The sequence below is a fragment of the Aphidius gifuensis genome, linkage group LG4 (genome assembly GCF_014905175.1).
Source record: "Aphidius gifuensis isolate YNYX2018 linkage group LG4, ASM1490517v1, whole genome shotgun sequence".
Taxonomy (NCBI): domain Eukaryota; kingdom Metazoa; phylum Arthropoda; class Insecta; order Hymenoptera; family Braconidae; genus Aphidius; species Aphidius gifuensis.
In genome coordinates this window covers 7,847,450-7,868,790 of record NC_057791.1, presented here as the reverse complement: position 1 = coordinate 7,868,790, position 21,341 = coordinate 7,847,450, and the positions used below count along the sequence as shown (strand labels likewise).

General features: G+C 26.9%; 2 protein-coding genes and 1 non-coding gene across 3 annotated transcripts; 1 reads left to right on the top strand and 2 right to left on the bottom strand.

The window, feature by feature from the left end:
- On the bottom strand, window positions 1-99 carry Trnay-gua. The gene is made up of 2 exons: window positions 62-99; window positions 1-36 (listed from the first exon to the last, which is right to left on the bottom strand). It is a non-coding gene; the product is annotated as a tRNA-Tyr (tRNA).
- A 3,511-nt stretch (window positions 100-3,610) lies between these two features.
- LOC122853815 lies at window positions 3,611-6,554 on the top strand. The gene is made up of 4 exons (XM_044154235.1): window positions 3,611-3,658; window positions 5,349-5,611; window positions 5,995-6,194; window positions 6,268-6,554. Exons 1-4 carry the CDS (start codon window positions 3,611-3,613, stop codon window positions 6,465-6,467), a joined length of 711 nt encoding a protein of 236 aa, XP_044010170.1. The 3' UTR covers window positions 6,468-6,554.
- A 6,764-nt stretch (window positions 6,555-13,318) lies between these two features.
- On the bottom strand, window positions 13,319-13,864 carry LOC122853814 (baculoviral IAP repeat-containing protein 1f-like). The gene has a single exon (XM_044154233.1). It carries the CDS (start codon window positions 13,862-13,864, stop codon window positions 13,319-13,321), a length of 546 nt encoding a protein of 181 aa, XP_044010168.1.
- Between the last annotated feature and the right edge of the window lie 7,477 nt (window positions 13,865-21,341).

The following is a 21,341-nucleotide window of genomic DNA, read 5'->3' as shown; positions in this document are numbered from 1 at the left end:
TCCTTCGAGCCGGATTTGAACCAGCGACCTCTGGATATCTCTCATATTTTAATTAAACCAATTACAGTCCATCGCTTCTACCAACTGAGCTATCGAAGGCGATTTAGTTTTTCATTGAATAATATTTGAAGGAATATTCTTTTACCGACAGGGAATAGCATAATCTCTTGTTTGTTTCAGAGGATAGCGTGCCAAACTCTCATGCCAAAGGTCTGAGTTCAAATCCCGGTTAGGGAAAATATTTTTTTTTCCATTAATAATAATAATAATAACACAAGATGACGTCTTTTAAAAACCAAAGATGACATTTAAAAAAATTCAATATGGCGTCTTGCGAAAAAACCAATATGGCGTTGAAAAAAAAAATCCAATATGGCGACAGACGGAAAAAAACAATATGGCATCGTATGAAAAATGGGACCCGGGAATTTCAAAATTTCAAAATTTAAAATGGCGTCTTTTAGAAAAATCCAATATGGCGTCTTATAGAACAACCAATATGGCGTCTTACAAAAAATCGAACCCCCCATGGCGATTTGACCTAATTAATCAATTAGAGGACCCCCTGTGGCGATCTGACCTAATTAATTAATTAATTGACCTAATTAATTAATTTAAGGACCCCCTGCGGTGATTTGATAATTCAGGGAGATTGACCCAATTAAATTAATTCGCGGACCCCCTGGGGCGATATCCGCGGATTCCGCGAAATCAACCGCGGATCACAACAGGGGGTCACGGGTTTCGCGGGGGGAGGGGGGGGGGGTGGCACAGCGGGGGGTGAGCCAGAACTGTCACATGTACACTACTATCGTGCGATCGCAGCGTTCTCATTTCATGAAGTTAGCACAGTAACAGTACCCTGACAGTATTCCGTGCCCGTACGGGATACGAAAAACGTGCTCGTACGCTTGGTTATCTGGGACTATAGTTTTAGAATAAAATTTAATACTAATATTGAAACATACTTTTGATTAATAAAAAAATTAATTTTTATAATATCAACTAATGAAAATTTAAGCTTAAAATATATTTCAAAAATAAAAGGTTTGCCGTAATCAATGAATATTTTCAAAAATATCATTCCTACAATAAAGCAAATAAAAGCGTTTTAATTATTTTAATTTATTATTTATGTGTACGTGCAAATTATAACTTTTTTCGTTTCTACTTGGACTTCTTCATTTCCATAAAAACATAGATTAGACTTCGCATTTTTTGGTATGTCAACAAGTTGACTATAAAATGCTTCATGACTTCGTAGATTTTTATACTCGACAAACAGCCAAATATTGGTGTCTTCTACAATATATGCTTGGATATGTTCATCCAAGTAGTTTGTCTGCAGCTTTTTCACGACTATATAAACTTTTTTATTTACTTCAATTATATCTCGTATTTCAGCAAAGATAGGTAGATTATCCGCATTGTCGATTATGACACTTACATTTTTTTTGTATCGAGTTCCATCATAGTTTGCTTCTGATAAGAGTTTAACTTCTTCACATGCTGGTACAGGACTGATATCTTTGAATTCTTCATAATTATTTAAATCTTCTATTTTTATTTGTTTTTTCAATTTAAAATTTCTTGTTCTCGCAACAGGTTGATTATCAACAAATTTTTTTGCTAAAGTTATTTGATATCTTTTCGCAAGGGTATAACATATTTTTTTTCGAGAAATTGAAAGATTAGCGGTTATTTTCCTTCCACGATGAACTGCCTCACTACGGAACGATGATCCATAACGTAACGGACCACCCTGTTATATGGCGCTTGGATAATGTAAAGCAAAATGATGTTTTGGTATTCTTGAGCCAAAGTTTAGTTGGTCAAATTTTTCATGATGTTTTTTTATAAGGCTTTTTAACAAATCAGGAGTGTCTTTATGAAAACTTGGTGCCATGATTATAAAATGTATTTTTCTAAGCAAAATATAAAGCTGCCACACTTCGTTATCTTGAGGAATATATTTGCCTATCAAAATTCCTAAATACGCAATTATAAAAAACATTTCTGATGCCGTCAATTTTAGATTTTTATCGATGATTCTTTTTTCTGTTATTGTCGAAGGTATATTTATTCCATTGCATGAGTCGATATTCAATAATTTGATATTTCTATTTAAGTCGTCGATATCAAGATGAATATATTTATCTTCAAATATGAAATGATAGAGAATATTTGAAATTTCGACACGATCAATTTCCTCAAGCCAATCGTGGAGAACGTCAACGCTTATTAAATCAGTCACATGCACCAAAGATTCAAAGACTGAACGTTCTGTTACACCTCGAGAGTGATCATTTAAAATAATTGAATTTTCTATATCTTCATTACAGTTTGATCGATTACGTAAAAGTTTTTCATCTTCTTCAAGAGATATTCGAGCTTGTTTCGAATTTATCATACAAACCCTACAGTAATGAGTTGCTGTATAACTGGTGACAAAACCAAGCATTTGATTCAGGCCCCAATTATCACCTATAATTTTGCCAATACGAAAGTAAACTTGATGTTTGACACCATCTACTTCAATTTCTATTCCATTTTCTTGAAGATCAACTAATTGTTCTTTGAATATACCGAGTGTTCTTTTGTTTCCCAATCGTTTATAATCACTTTGATTATATAACTGAGCCAAAAACCAGTTTTCTAATTTGGCTGATAAATATGCGGGTAAAGATGTAATGGTGTAATAAATAGCGCCAGTTTTTTTTGTATGTGATCCTAACGGATCTTATAGTTCCAAATCATCAAAACTGAAACTCAAAGGTATCAGGATATTCGAAGTTTGTGATTTTATATGTTGCCAATACTCTCCTTGAACAAACGGAGAGACTAAATGGCTGGTGTTAGACTCATTTAAAGATTCTAAAATTATCTTGAATGCGTTTGGCAGCTGTAAATACTTTTTAAGTACTTGCTTCATTGGCACAATCTGAATTTGTGTTTTCACTTTAGTCCAAACCGTTTTACGTTTTTTTTTATCAAAACAAAGTTTGAGTTGAACATCTATTGTTTTTGCTATCGGCATAATTAATGCTTCATTTAAGCTGAGTTGTTTGAAGAGTTTTGAATCCGTATTTACGTTATATAATGAATTTTGAAAAAAATTGAATGCTGTATCAATTTTTTTATTATTTGAGAACACTTTAAGACCAAGTTTCTTTATCTCTTCAATAGATTTTTTTTCATATTCGATAATATTAGTTATAATTTTATCCACAGCTGACCTTGATAATGACACATCAGCGTATAAATCTTTCACGAGGTCAAGTGCTCTTGCTAATTGTTGTTTATTATATTCAAGTAAATCAATATCGAATGCTGATTCTTTTTCAAAGACAAGTGAATTAATATCATCAGATGCGGATGAGTTTTTTGATAATCGAGTTTCAATACAAGAGCTATCTATTCGGATTTTTTTTACAGGTGGAACGTCGATTTTTAAAGCTTCATCTTGAATATTCGGTGCAAGTGTTGATTCTACTATTTGATGTTCTGCTTCAACATGGTTCATGTATTTATAAATATCGCCGTAACTTTTAAAACAATTTGAATATAGACATTTGCTGGTTTTTGGTGCTTTTTTGTGACGCAATTTCATATGCTCGTTCATACTGCTTCTATTGTCACAAAACCATTTGGACTTTATGCAAATCGGACACTGATATCTCATGATTGATTTGACTTGGTTTTTTTTTCAAACTTAACCTAGAAAAATTGACAAAAAAAAATGATGTGAATGCATATTATAATATGCGGAATATAAATTATTTACAATTGAGATAGAGCTATATCTTACCTCTAATTAACTAGTGTGTTAAAGAGTTGTCAAAGAAAACGGAACCGACAAATAATATTTTCAATAGCTTATATAACTGTCAAAATTGTAACACAAACAGTGATGGTAGTCGATTATTTGGCTTCCATGTTAAGATAATCTGCGCATGTGCGAGAAGATCGTGATTTAATTCAAGAGTTGATATACTAGTCGATAAAAAAAATAAAATAAAATTCAAAAAATTATTGTAGGAATGATATTTTTGAAAATATTCATTGATTACGTCAAACCTTTTATTTTTTAAATATATTTTAAGCTTAAATTTTCATTAGTTGATATTATGAAAATTAATTTTTTTATTAATCAAAAGTATGTTTCAATATTAGTATTAAATTTTATTCTAAAACTATAGTGTTTAAAATAAATTGTGTAAGTGGTTGTGTAGAGTAGCAACTACGCAAAGAAGACGTGATTTTTATTATTTTGTGAATTTATTTTCAATTAATAATATTAATTAACAGTGATTTTTTTTTAAATATATGCTGAATAATCAATAAGCAAACTGTCAATATTAAATGTGTGTGTGTGTTTTTTTTTAACATTTGTTACACTCAGAGAATGATAAGTTAACAGTTAACATTCCAATATGTTTACATTAAACATACAAAAGTTTAATGTTAAGATATATATATTAACAATAAACATAGATATCTTAACTGTTATTATACGTATGTTTATAATTAACATACGTATCTTTTACCTTGACCAAATATTTTGATGCGCCAGTCTACTTCTTGTCATCTTTTTTTTTGACATTATATTGTGATACTATTCTAATTGTAATATAATATAATATGTACTCGTGTTGTCATAAATTTATTTAAATTTAGTTTTTTTGTAAATTCATTCTTAATTTTACATTCAATTTTTATATTTACATACGTAAATGTCTTCAACTATCAGCCTAACCTTCAAATTGTGTCAATTACAGATATCTTGATAGTTAACATACGCATATTAACTATTAAGATACGTATGTTTAATGTTAATATATATATCTTTGATGTAAACATCAGCCACCACCCATTTTAACATGGCATATGTTAATAAACAGGATATGTTAACTGTTAACATATCCTTCTCTGTGTTAGATAAATTAAATTTTTTGTAGTATATGAAAGTTTTTTTTTTTTATTTTTTTTTCTAACGGTTCATGCCATGTGATAAACACCGAAGACGCCATTTTGTTTGTTTTTACAAAAACAAAAGATTAGTATATGGTTGAATAGACTGGCAACTACACGAAATCAGCGTGTTTTATTATTATTTTTGTAAATTTATTTTTGATTAATATTAATTAACAGTGATTTTGTTTTAAATATTGATATATAAATGAATTAAATTTTATGTGATAAACCATATTTTTTTTGTTTATAGAAAAAAACATAAGTAGGTGGTCAAGTAGACAGACAATTTTTTACCATGGTAAATAACATTTTTATATGTCATTGTTATTTATTAAATATATTTATTTTGATTGTTGATTTTTAAATTTTAACAGGAAGACAATAATATTGATGAACTAAATAATGAGACTGAAGATCAGAACGAAGATGAAATAAATATTATACATGAAACATCTTCACGTATTGAATCAGTTAGTTACATTGAAACCCTGGATATTGGCAAACTAATTAGTCAATCTGCTAGAGGCAGAGTAATTATTGATGGATATAAAGAATTAAAACATTTTCTAAATGGAGATAAAGATAGAAGATTTATTTCAAAACTTGTAGCACAAGCAGCATTAGGTGTTGATGAAAAGTAGGTATTAAATATTTTTATATAAAAAAAAAAAAAATAAATAAACATTTATATTTAATGTAAAAAAAAAAAGTAATATAGTTTATAAAAATTTGATAATTTTTTTTTTTTTTTTTTTCAAATTAATTTATTTACAAAATTTTTTGTTTTTCAATTTTATTTGTAAAATAATTTTTTTTTTACATATATTTTTTAGATTTATTTATTTTTTTTTATTTGTATCTAAACAAATACTATTATAATTGAAATAGAAACAAAAGTATAATTTAGAAAAAATTCAATAAAATTTTCATTTTAATATCGAATTAATTTTTCTTTAATCAACAAAAATATATATATATAATTTTTAAAAAATTTAAACTAACTATTTTTTTATATTATAGTCTAGGAGTAACTGATATCAACACTATGGCATTACGAATTTGTAAATATTTCCATTTAGAAAAGGTAGATTGTTATTTTCAAAAAAACAAAAATAATTACCGAGGTATGTTATTCCACATTTGTAAAAATGAAAAAAAATTAATATCAAATACAAAAAAAGCAATAGCTGCTGATAAACCTCTGGCTACTGAAAATGATGGTAATTATTATTTATTATTAATTTTTCTTTTTATCGAATGATTATTATATTTTTTTGTTTTTTCTATTCACAGTCGATTTAAGTATAAGTCGTGCAAAAGATTTTTTAGATAGCAGTCCTTGTGATGATCTTCAATGGAAAAAAATAAAGCGCGCATGGAAAAAAACAAGTCAATTAAGAAAAATTGATTTAAAAAAAATTGTTGAACGTGCAAAAAAATTAAGGAACAACTCGTACCAACTGAAGAATTCTTTAAAAATTGGCCAATCTTAAGTTGTGCAAATGGGCACAAATTAATTTATATAGACTTCAAATTATTTTTTCCTGAAGCAAATATAATAACGGAAGAAAAATAAAATGAGTTGATTTACAAATTGGATGTATTAAATTCAAAAAAAAAAAGCAAATATGAAAAAAAATGGGAGACAGAAATAAATGTATTAAAACAATTGTTTAATAATACTAATGTTGATACAAAAATTTCTGCTTACATAAGAATTTTACCATTTCTACTTCCACCACATGGTAGAGCAAATATAAAAAACAAAACAACTGTGGTTGATGTAGAAGAGAGCATTATTCTTTTTGCTAGGGTAAGTCATTTGAATTTATATTATATATCACTTTTATTATGATTTTAAAACAATTTAATTTATTCCAGAATAACGATGAAATGAAAGTTATAATACAAAGAAGATCACAAAAATTAAAAAAATTAGGAAAGCCATTTCAGCCAGTAATAGTTATTATTGGTAAAGATTGGGAAGAAATTAATGATATTCTCTGCTTTATTACTGAGAAAGTAAAATGGAAAGCAGATAATATGATTTCAGCAATTGATATTATATTTAAGTCTTTTTGGGTTCTTGATTTGGCATATCCATACGAAAGTGAGGTCCATTGGGGCATTATACAAAAATTTATTTATAATATTGAATCTAAGGTACACCCAGAAGCTGTTGATGTAATGATAAATTTATCAGTAATAGCTGATAAAGTTGAAGAAGCTGATGACAATATAATAGAAAATATTGATATGATTGATACCATACAAAATGACGATGAAGATGAATTAGATGAAGAATTAATGGATGATGATAATAATAATGAACAAATAACAGGAATAAATAAGAAAAATTTTATTCATCAAAATAAAATATTAAAACTAACAGCTAAAAAAAGAACAAAAAATAATGAAAATAATAATTATGATGATGCTGATGATGATTATAATCGACTAACAGAAAATAATATAGAAAATTACACTCATCCGAATAAAAAAATAAAAGTAACAACTCAAATATCAAAACCTATTAAAAATAATAAAAATGATGATGTTGATGATGATAATATTAAACAAATAACAAATAACAATAAAAAAAATAATTTTAATCTAATGATAAAAAAAATTAAAACATCTACAATTAAAGCCTACTAAAAATAATGAAAATGATGATGTTATTGAACAAATGACAAACAACAATAAAGAAAATTCAATTCATCCGAATGAAAATATAAAAGAATCAAGTCAAATATTAAAATAATGATAATGATGATAAGTTTGATGATGGAGATAAAAATAAAAAAATCTCATAATTTTTTTATTTTCAATTTTAAGATGAATAAGGTTATAATGTTCAAATAATTTATAATTAACTTTTGAATACAAAAGATAATTATATAATTATAGCAAAATACTATTTATTTAAATAAATAAATTCGTAAAGATAAAATATTCATGAACAGAAAGAACTTTAAGGTATGATTGATAAAAGAAAAATTGTTGAACAATTAAATTTTTTTTTATCTATTGATATTGATAAATTACATAAATTGTAATTCTTTAAAAAAAAATTAATATTATTTTGTTGAAATCAATTTATGTTATGCAAATGTTTTAAATTAATAGATTATCCAGTTTTAAATTTAAATTTAATATTACATTAAAAATACTATTTATTTAAATAAATAATTGCAACGATATACATTATTGATAAAAAAAAAAAAAAAAAAAAAAAAAAAAACTATAATGCATGATTCATGAAAAGATATTGTTAAACAATTAAATTATTTTTTGATTATTGATATTTGATAAATTCCATAAAGTTGTAATTCTATTAAAAGAATTAACAATATTTTGTTGAAATCAATTTATGTTATGCAAATGTTTGAATTAATATATTATCCAGTTTTAAATTTAAGTTTAATATTACATTAAAAATACTATTTATTTAAATAAATAATTGCGACGATATACATTATTAAAAAAAAAAAAAAAAAAAAAAACAAACTATAATGTATGACTGATAAAAAAATATTGTTAAACATTAAAAATTTTTTTAATTATTGATATTTGATAAATTACATCAAGTTGTAATTCTTCGAAAAGAATTAATATTATTTTGTTGAAATCAATTTATGTTATTTAAATGTTGAGATCAATATATTATCAAGTCTTAATTTTAAATTTAAAATACTATTTATTTAAATGAATAATTATTGCGAGAATATAAAATATTAATAAATGATTTAAATTATATGGATTAAATATTAAAAAAAATTGCTAGAATATAAAATATTTATAAAAAAAAACTTTAATGTATGATTGATAAAAAATTCTGTTAAACAGTTATATTTTTTATTTGAAAAAAATATACTCTATGATTAATATTTGATCAATTAATATTAAAATGCATTTTTTTGTTCAAGACAAATTGAGTTATGTAATGGATTAATTCGTCACTTTGTTTTAAATTTAATAAATAATTATAATACTATAAATTTCAATAAATAAATATCTTGATACACTGAATACAAGTAATAGTATTGTTGTTTTTTTTTATATATTTTTGATAAATTTTTTTATTAAGCAATAATATGTCAACACTAAATGTTTTATATTCATTTATAATTTTTTATTTATATTTTAAAATCATTTTTTTTTTGAATTTTTATCAAAAAAAAAAAATCGGATACTTTAAAAATATTATATTAACAAATAAATAAATATTAATCAACAATAAATTTAAAAAAATGAATTAATAAAGTATAGCAGATAAAAAAATACTTACCAATAAGTTTATTTTGTATTTAATAAATTTTCTTCTTTCTTCTTTATATTTAAGTTATTATTTAATTCTTGTAACAAAATATAAATTACTACTTTTTTTTTTGTAAAAGGAACTATTGATAATTTAATTTGTATTGGCTGACTCAAACTATAAGTATAAGAAATTTTTTTATTAACCATAACGTTCCGATAGCCGCGCGGGTAGAGATATGAGTTTAGTAGTTAGGTAGTCATAGGTTCAAGTCCCCCTCGGGACCATATAGTTTGCGCAAAAAAAAAAAAAAAAAATAATCTTCCGTTTACGTCAAAACTCAAAATAAATAATAATAATAATAAGTCAAAAAAAATATTATAATCATGTTCGAACAATTGAATTTAATTTTTTTTTATCAAAAAAATTTTTTTTACACGTCTTGAGTCATACTAAAATTATATATATTTAAAAAAATATATTTTTAAATTTAGGCAGGTTGGTTTTTGAAAAAGCCAAACATGCCATGAAACAAGACATAACAGTGTCTAAAAGTTAGACAATTTAGTTTTTAACTGAACCAAATATGTTACAAAACAAGATATAATATTGTCTAAAATGTAGACACTTTAGTTGTCAAGAAAACTAAATATGTTATAAAGCAAGCCGTTATATTGTCTAAAATTTAGACAATTTCGTTTTTAATAGAACTAAATACGGTACAAAACAAGACGTAATATCGTCTAAAATTTAGACAATTTAGTTTTTAAGAAAGTCAAGTATGTTATAAAAGAAGACATAATAGTGTCTAAAATTTAGACAATTTAGTTTTTAAGAAAGTCAAATATGTTATGAAACAAGACGTAATATTGTCTAAAAGTTAGACACTTTTGTTTTGAAGCAAACCAAGTCTATTATAAATCAAGACGAAACAGTGTCTAAAAATTAGACACTTTTGTTAAAAACGAAGTCTATTATAGTATAAATCAAGGCGCAATATTGTCTAAATGCCTGTTATAAGGCAAGACGACATTGTCTAAAATTTAGACAATATTGTTATGAATAAAACCAAGTATGTTATAAAGCAAGACAACATTGCCTAAAATTTAGACACTTTTGTTTCGTTTCAAGACAAATATATTTATTAAATAAGAAAAAAAAAAATTAATTCAATTCCTGCAATTGTTTCAAATGAAGGATATTAGTCGTTTGAAATAAATTTATTTTTACTGTATTTAAAGTTTCTAATACTCGAATTGAACCTAAAAAATATATAGTCGAGAATTTTTTTTGTTTTCACGAAGACATATTTTTTTCTTCAATCAAACCGTTTTTTGTTTCTTTCAAACGTTTTTTTTTCCTAGACAAAAATTTCTATTTTGCAGAAATTTTTTTTTACAGTGTATCAGTAGACAATCAATAATTTAAAAAATCCTGCCATTAAATAAATTTCGAATAAAATTGTGAATACGCCCTTCATTTTTTATCAAAAATTATTTTGATAACGGAAAAAAGGCGTAAATCCTTGGACATACGCCCTTTATCCTTTATCAAAGTTTGTTACGCCCATTTCTCTTTTTTTTGAGTATTAAAATTAGATAGCAATACGTAACTGAACGAAGTTTGCACTTACGCCCTTTTTCCTTTAAAATTGACGTTTTTGGCACTTACGCCATTCATCCTTTAATGCGACGATATAATTGATACCATCGGTATTATTACTAATATTATATTGATATTATTGTTAATCATAATATTATTGGAGTTATTATTATTTATAATAATATTATTCATATATAACCATAGTATAAATAAGAAAAATAATTTAAAAAATATTATCGATAATAATAATATCAATATAATATTAGTAATAATAACAATAATATTATCGATTTATAATAATATCAGTGATATTAATAATATGAATAATAATATTGACAATAACATTCATATATAAATATTGATAATTATTAGTATTTATATTCAAAATATTATTATTATAGATATTATTATTAATATCAATACTATTGTGAATAATTGATAATATTATCAAAATTATTGTTGTTATAATTATCATAATTTTTATATATTTATAATATGAATAATAATAAAGACAATAATTTTATTGTTATTATAATAATGATTCTTTAAACCCGCGAGATAACTATTGCTTAATACGTTTAAATTAATTTTTTTTAAACAATCAATTATTCAAGTATTAAACTCAGTTAAACTGTTTAATAATATTTAAATAAAAAAATAAAGTCGCTCACGCATACACACATAGCAGCTGACGTTTCGAGTTTTTCCGCTTGTAGCCGAGCGTATACCAGAGAGTATACGAAAGCGTGTGACAGATAGTATAGAAGAGCGTGTGACAGAGAGTATAGGAGAGCGTGTGACAGAGAGTATGCGAGAGCGCGTAACGCTAGCGGGGCCTCGAATTTTGTCGCTACCTTCCGTAAAGAAGTTTCACTTCAATGATAATATAATTTTGAAAAATAATATAATAAACATGAATAATCATAATATAACAGAATAAGTTGTTTGACAGCTGTTTGATCAAGTTAAAACGCGTTGTTTGAGATACTTGGTGTAGACACGTACACATACAAGTAAGAAGACGAACTTACCTGATTTTACGATAGGAGGTGAGTAGAGTATAAGGAGAGATAGCGGGGTGGCGTAAAGTTAAATGGTATACGATGCATGAGAAAACCGGTTTTGGGAGTCGTTTTTTTACCTGTCCCCTTCCACTCTGTGCCGCTTGCTCGCGTTCCCCCCTCGAGCACCTACAAACTCCGCGGGGCCCATACGCGACTACCCTGATAAACTTCCCTCAAAATAACTACCCTTAAAAAACCACCCCATTATTTTATTTATTATTATAATAATTTTTTTTTATTATTTATATATGTACGTATGTATATATATATAAATAATAATATTATTTTTTATTTTAAATATTTTTTTTTAAATATTATTTTGTGATGTGTGCGCGCGCATAGCTGCAAGCAAAAGTGCCAGCAGTGAATGAAGAATGTGTGTGAGTAATGTGTGTGAGTAAGTTAGTGTGTGTAAAATGTTTATAGCGCTGCAGCGGCAGCAAAAGTCCCAGCAAAAGTTTGAATGAAGAATGTGTGTGAGCCAAATAAGTGTTAGTGTAAGGCGGCCATGTTTTGTAGTGCTTTAGCACTACACTTATGTCTATAGCGCTCAGTCTCTTGAATCTGAAATATGTACATGGTTATTTAACAATAACAATTGTTATAATTAAAAAAAAAAATTATTTCAAGTGTTTTTATTATAAATAATAATATTCTCTAGCAGGTGGATTGGACGACTAGCACTTTTTCCAAATAAATAAAAAGTTATATTAATATTTCTAGCGTAGGGTCTAGCCTTCGAGTCAGCCCAGGTATAATTTTTTTTTTCATTTTATTTTTAATTTTTTTTTTTATATTATTAAATTTATCATTTTATTATTCAATTTTTGAATAAAATTTCAAGTATGACTCATTTGTATGCAGCTGGGAAATATAGGTTAAATAATTAAGACATTTTATTTATTTTAAAAATTTATCTGATCTACTTTTGACACATGTTAAATTATGATATTATTGGTTGAATGACACCAGGTATATGAACTCGACATATAATACATTTATCAATTGCTGGAGCACATTGGACACATGTAACCATATGTAAACAAAGAAGAAAAATAACAGACAATGGTTCATTATAACAAATTTTACAAACAAATGTATCATCTTCTTTTTTACTTTTTTTTTTTTTTTTTATTTTGTCTTTCTTTTTCTTATTTTTTTTTTCTTCCGTACTTTCTTCACTTTTTTCAAAATTGTATTGCAATGAATATCGTTCGACAAAATCGATTCCTTATATTAGTCGGAGAAAATAACATTCCGGAAAATATCTAGCATGTTCTTCCCATGGATCTTCATTATTTTTCCAATCTTTAATTCCATTTCCACAATGATGACAAATTACATAATCTCTTATAGACGAATAAAAAAAAAATCCAGCCTCAGCCATGGATTCTTTTGTCTGAGAAATATATTTCGACTAATAATAAAATGTATTTAATCGTGATTCATATGAGACCAGATCTTTTTCCGCTGGAGATGTAGTAGATATTCCAACACAATGTTCTCCAATTGGAGGATTAGAATATTCTTCCATTTCAAGATCAATATAAAATTCAGCATAAAATGTACGGTCTTCTTCTCTTGAAGTAGATGGGACACGATACGAAGCACGAAAATCTGTAGGTATACAATGTGGATCACCTTCCATAGGTATAAGTTGTGGACTTCCTCCTCTAGGAACATTACCACAAGCTATATTTCTGATAAAACGACAGCTTGCTTTAGCACGTTGATTATCTAGCCATGGATTGTCACCTCGACTCCATTCTTCAATTTCAACACAACACTCAAAACATTTCAACTTAGATCCATAACCAGTATAATAAAATCCAGCAGCAGAAAATCTTACAGGATCACAAATATCTGCTATCGGTGATAGCTCTATACTTTTTTGTCTAGTTTCTTCTACACGATAAATATAATTATTATATCTACGTTTTCTATCCTCTACTAAAGACGTCATTTTTTAAACTAGTTATCGTAAAAGACGACGTGGGTACATTTTTTGATAATATAGGAGGGGAGTTTTCACCTGAACCAATGGATGCAGTTCCCCAATTTATAAACTACTTATTTTCCAATAAAAATTCCACACATGTTTTTTTATTAATTAATTTATTTAATTTCGATTACAAATAGATGATTGTATTTTAGATCCACTACCGGTAAGGAAATGAAAATTTTTCTTATGGTTATAATTTTTACGTCTACTAACAATTTTTTTAAACATTCTTAAAATATATCGGTCGTTCCGTTCAACATTATTCGTAAATAATCGGAGAAATCCGTCGAGCCTCCCACCATTCACGAAATAACGAAGAGCAACAATGCACCAATGACCGCAACAACTCGTAACACTTTGCAGCTGTATATTGTTGTACTCGTGGATGACACAATTTCTTTTGAGAGCGTAAAGGAAACGAGGATCTCTTGGAGGTCGTCCGAAGCTGTCGAAGAAGAGTCGATGTCCCAAATTATTGACGTAAAAACACACCCAATGAGATCCTGGTTGATTATGATTGTAAAATATCACAAATTGATATAGGTTATGACAATGGTAGATTATTTGTTTCAATGAGAATTCCATTGACTGAAGATAAAATTTATCATATACATAAATTAAGATCGCATCCTATTGCTCAACAATTAGGTAATAATACGATAGGATCAGCGTGGATAAAACCAAGAGCTAATTATTTGATTTTGTCATCAGATCAATCACAATATACACTTGTGAAAAATAAAATTGATTTACCTTTTTGTCAAGCAAGTGTAAATATACATATATGTGAATCATTATCATATCCGATGTATGAGAGCTCACATCAAGCTGATTGTGAAATTTCTCTAATTACAAAAATTAATGAATCACCTTTACTTAATTGTGACATTAAAATTTCTCGTCATTTTACGCCGTACTGGAAAAAATTAAGTAATGAAAGAGGATGGTTATATAGTTTACCAGGAGAAGAAGAAATACATATACTGTGTGGAGACAAGAAAAAAAAAACTATTGTTATTCGTGGTGTTGGTATACTACGGATCCAAGCGGGTTGCCACGCACGCATAAATTACGGAACAATTTTCGGTCAACAGGTAGTCAATATTGATACCATATATGAATTTAAAACTACAGCAACATTAAATGTTACGAAACTATTGCCTGAAATTGTTGATTTTACTATAGGAGAAACAAACTATTCATCAGCAAACCCAGTGGTATTGATTTATGATATATCTCTTAAAGAAATAAGAAAAGAGATATTAGATCAAAAAGAAAAAATAAATGAAAAAAATCAGACAAAAAATATTATATTTAAAATTATTCTTGGTGAAATTATTATGGCTACAATATTAACCTCCATAATTTCATTTCCACCAATTGTAATTATTATAAAAAAAATTTTATCTTTCTTCAAAAAAGAAAAGTGTCATATAGATGTGAAGCCCGTCCCCACCTCAATATCTTATCCCTCTACTTATTAATTTCCCCACTATTCAATATCTAATTGTATAAAAGACGATGTAATGATAGCTAAAATTAAAAGTTAACCATGGAGTCAACTAGTAATCTTCTTCTGTCACATTCAGTTGCACTTAATAAGTCTAAAACGAAAAACCTAGGTGTTGGATTTGGAGAAGATTATCGAATTAATATTCAAATCTGTGAGAATACTTCAAGAAAAGGAATTTCGTTTGCAGTAAGTGGAAAAATTTTTTGGATAAACTAGAATTTATATTATCTTGGTACTCAGCTAGTGAAAAAACAGACAACTTGAAAAAAAAATATTCTCCAATTGAGTGTGAAGACATTAAAATATTTTTTAGTTATTCATACAAAACGAGGTCTGTTGTATTTGATCAGGGCTCTGGAAAAATAGCACTACATGAAGTGTCGATGAATGAAATTGTGAATAAATTACCGTGGGTTGATTGCTGCATAGAGAGTCTGGAAAATATTCCTGTCGACATTTACAATCATGCAACAATATTGTATATGCATAAGACTATAGGAAAAGATAATCTTGATTTTCCAACATCTGATTTTTTAAAACAAATGTTATTAAAAAATTTCTACAAAATTTCTGACGATATTGAAAGTACATTAAAAACAAGTAAACTTTTGTCATATAAATTATTTTTATTTGAAGTAATATTATATAATTTTGATCGTTTATACATTGACATCGAAAGAGCTTTTACAAACCGTTGGTAATTAGTAATACTACATTATGTACGATTGGATTATTACGACGAATGAATACATTAATAAGGACTATACTTATATACCAAAAGAAATTGCTGTTGCTAGTGTAATTGGCAACGTTGTAAATCATTGGATTCTCACTCCGCCCTGTGAATATTCAGAACAACCTATGACTGTCAAAGTTGAAAATCCACGACGACTAAAAGAAATACATGGACTACATTGGTTTGATGGAGAGAGCGACATAGGAAAAGTACTTGATATTTTACGTTCAATTGCAAAACAAAGTAAATTAATTATTACATGTGGAGACGAGTCTGTAATGTATTCACAGAATCTTCTTGGTCGAGATATTATAAACGCAGAAAATATGAATGAGTGGACTATATTTGTAGCATCTAAATCTAAATGTATAATTCATAATAATTTACCATATCATGAGTGTGCACTTGTACATGCTAGACGAATAAAAAAATATTTTTTAAATAAAATGTCTTCAAATAAAAATTGTAGTGTTGATGGAACTGGTTAAATATTGTAAGAAAAGTATGTCAAACGGAAATGAATATTAAAAGAAAACATGTTCAAATAAAAATAAATGTCAATAACCTATGTCTTAATTATTTTCCTATATTTCCCAGCTGCATACAAATGAGTCAAAAAATTAAAAATAAAATGAAAAAAAAAATTACACCTGGGCTGACTCGAAAGCTAGACCCTACGCTAGAAATATTAATATAACTTTTTATTTATTTGGAAAAAGTGCTAGTCGTCCAATCCACCTGCTAGAGAATATTATTATTTATAATAAAAACACTCGAAATAATTTTTTTTTTTAATTGTAACAATTGTTATTGTTAAATAACCGAGTACATATTTCAAATCCAAGAGCGCTACGTTAAAAATATCATTATAATTATTTAATTATTTGAAAAAAAGTGCTAGTCGTCCAATGCACCTGCTAGAGAATATTATTATTTATAATAAAAACACTCGAAATAATTTTTTTTTTAATTATAACAATTGTTATTGTTAAATAACCATGTACATATTTCAGATTCAAGAGACTGAGCGCTATAGACATAAGTGTAGTGCTAAGGCACTACAAAACATGGCCGCCTTACACTAACACTTATTTGGCTCACACACATTCTTCATTCAAACTTTTGCTGGGACTAAACATTTTACACACACTAACTTACTCACACACATTACTCACACACATTCTTCATTCACTGCTGGCACTTTTGCTTGCAGCTATGCGCGCGCACACATCACAAAATAATATTTAAAAAAAAATATTTAAAATAAAAAATAATATTATTATTTATATATATATACATACGTACATATATAAATAATAATAACAATTAATAAATAATAAAAAAAAAATTATTATAATAATAAATAATAATAATAATAATAATAATAAATAATAATAATAATAAATAATATAATGGGGTGGTTTTTTAAGGGTAGTTATTTTGAGGGAAGTTTATCAGGGTAGTCGCGTATGGGCCCCGCGGAGTTTGTAGGTGCTCGAGGGGGGAACGCGAGCAAGCAGCACAGAGGGAAAGGGGGCAGGTAAAAAAACGACTCCCAAAACCGGTTTTCTCATGCATCGTATACCATTTAACCTTACGCCACCCGCTATCTCTCCTTATACTCTACTTAGGTGTGTCAGTCGATCACAGGGCAAACCAACTTTTATATTTCAATACCAAATGTATAGCAATGAAATAATGCGAGAATTTTTTCATTTTTCGCATTATTTTAAAAATGTTGGAAACATACCATTGCGCATTAAATTTAGTGCGCAAAAATGTCTTTCTCAAGTACAGATAACAGAAAAGTATGTTCGGCTATAATTGAGACTAAGTGAAAAATCTAGTGGCTAAGTAAAAAATCTAGCGGTTTTATCGATTGCCGTTATTGAAATTTGAAAAAAAAAAAATCTAATATATCGAAATTTATAAATTGTTATAACTCTAAGACTATTCTTATTAAACAAATGATTGTTAACATAATTATTTTTCTCTTATATTTATTTATATAAAAGAATTTTTTTCCTTGATTTGTTCAATATTTTTCTTTGATTATAACGAATACTTAAACCGAGAACCTTACTTCTAAAATCGAGAACATTTCGTTATAATCCAAGACCTGTTTGGTTATAATCCAAGACCTTACTTCTAAAAATTAGTACAGAGGATGAAAACTATGAGCCTCTTAGCAAGAAAGGAAAAATAACTGCTGGACAGCGCATTTAATCGTTGAAAAATGTGAACTTTTGTCATTATTTTCTAGTATACAGATGTACAGATATTTTGAAAAGTAAATTAAAATTGTAAATTTTTTTTTTTGGTTTGAATTAATTGGAATCGAAGGACATCAGCAAACGTACACTACTCATTATAATTTTTAATTTATATATCAACTACGGTCTAATCTTGTGAAATATGTTGTCTTACAAAATAATCCCTACTAGACATAAATTTAATTCACCCAATTTACGCAGCCCACTTAGGACAAACTATAGGAAGGTTTGGGATATAGACTCAAGTTTAGGAAAGGTAAAATGACAGCTGAAATGGACGCGGATAATAAAATACGAATACAGATGATTTAATGATGGAACAATTAGGTCAACACAAGTAATTTATAATGAGACAAAAATGTTAACTTCATCTATGAAAAACACCATGAAATGATATGGAGCTGAAGTTAACAGAAAATTTAGCAGAAATATGCTCAACGGGCAGGGGCGAATAGACGGTATCGGAGGCCCTGAGTTTTCCGACCATTATATTATAAAACAACGAGAACAAAAAACCGTAGGAAAAAATTAAGAGAATTCATTAAGATTAGAACATAACAAATCACTATTTTTTTAGATTTAAAACACTTCGAATCGGACTGATGGGGTGGAAAAGGGTTAAAACCGCAAAATTCAATTTTTTTTATAAGTTTTTTTTTTTTTTTCTCTATAAATCCGGAAGGCTACGCGAAATTGATGACCGTTTATTGTTTGTGGCTGGAACTAGATAACTTAAATTAAATAAAAGAGTTTGAAACGTTATTTTTAATTTTTTCGGAGTATATTATAGGCGGGATGGAGAAGGGTGATGAATATTAAATCTTTTTTATTGAATAAAGAACACATCAAAAAAATTTTTTTTTGTTTTTTTTTATCATTTTTTCCTCTGTTTTTTATTTTTATAAAAGTTTCCTTTAACAAAGTTTGATATATATATTTTTTTATTATAATACAATGTTAGTATCTATATCACTGACTAGTTTCAGTCTTCTAGAACAATATAAAAACATTATTATTCAACAAAATAATTTGACAGTATTTACTATCGTCTAATACTTTATAAATTAGCTTCGATACACTGACTTTATAGCTTATGAGCAACGCCAGGATGTTCTTTGGCGAAACTGGTTGTCTGAGGGTACCATGGTTATTAGCAACTTTATTTGTTCATTATGTTTAAATATTACCAAAAAAAAAAGGCAAGCAATTAATCCATATAGAAATGAATAATTTTTTTCTCTTTTATTAATTCTATTAATCCCAAAATTTTCAGCATTTTATTTGACTTTTATTCCAACACTAAAATCAACAAATAAAATGATTGATGAAGTGCTGAAAATCTATTTGATTTGAATTCTAATTATGCATATATTTCTTTATTGTCTTATGACATAGTCACCTAATTAGTTTTATAATGTAAGATAAAAGATTCTATTGGTTTATCTAGTTAACAATTTTATGATGTTGTTTGAATATTTTTTTTTTTTTCTTATAAACAAAAGAAAGATGTTCGTTATCGGTAAAATTGTTTATCTGAGGTTACTATGGTTACTAGTAACTTCATTTGTTTATTTTTTGAATATTACCAAAAAAAAGATAAACGATTATAAGTTTTACTACGAAGAAACCGTATCGGATATAAGTAATTTTTTTCTCTTTAATTAAATCCATTCATTCCAAGATTCTCAATATTTTATTTGACACTTATTTCAGCTTTTTTTTTCAACACAAAAATTGACAAAAGATAAAAAATGAAGTTCTGGAAATCTATTTTGAAAAAGTGATAAATTTCAAGTTTAATTTTTTTTTGAAGTGAAACTTCTTTAGAATGGGCAGTAAAAAAAAAAACAAAAGATGGATGCAACGAAAGTAACGGTATGAAGGTAAGTAATTTTAAATTATTTTTTATCTTGTTTTATCTATTTATTCCCTTGACAACGATACAAAAAAATTTGTTTAAAATTTGTTTCAAAATTTTAGTTTCATGAAAGATTCAAGAGACAAAGGTGAATATTAAGGTTAAAACTTTTATTATATACAATATATAATTTATTATGTTATTTTTGATCAAATAATGAGTATTTAAAATAAATCTGTTAAATAAACAATTAATACACAAGATAGTGGTTATTTAAGTGCTTGACATAATACGACAGCAACATCATAATCACAATACCAAACAACAATTAATAATATGTGGATAAAATGTGGTACCACGTGAAGGTAAAGATAGCAAAGATGGTTATTTAGATTGTATAGGATTTCAAGAGACAATTAATGACACTGAAATATTATCAAAAACATCTGATAAATGTACTGGTAATCCTAAATCAGTAAAATTTGAAATAGGACTAATGATTGATATTCAAGATTATCTCTCTCTGATATTTTTATAAAATCCAATAATTCATAATTTTCTGAATCCATTTCTATATTTTCATCAATTTTTTCTTGATTCATACTTACTATTAAATCTTGTTCTATTTTTTCAGACATTTTATAACTAACTTCCTGATTATCTATCTCAAGATTAATTTCATCGCTTGGGTCTGTTTGGATACCTACATTTTAACAGCTTTAGGCCCTTCAACATATCTATTGGGTTTCCATACTTCTTCTTTGGAATAATCCGATTTGTTGTCTTCTTTGACTTTTCATGGTTTAAATCTTGTGGGTTTCAATTCCATCTTGCGACGGTCAATATCAGGTTTAATAAACGGTTCAATCTCCATTATATAACTTTGCACAGATTTTTTATATTTAGAATCAATTATATTATTTTTCAACAAGTTTCAATTGTTTTCATTTAAAGCATTTGAATCACGTCTTATTCTTGAGCGCTTGATAACCACAGACGACCACAAACAATAATATGGTAAAATAAACTCAAGTAGATAAGAAATAAAATTCATCGAA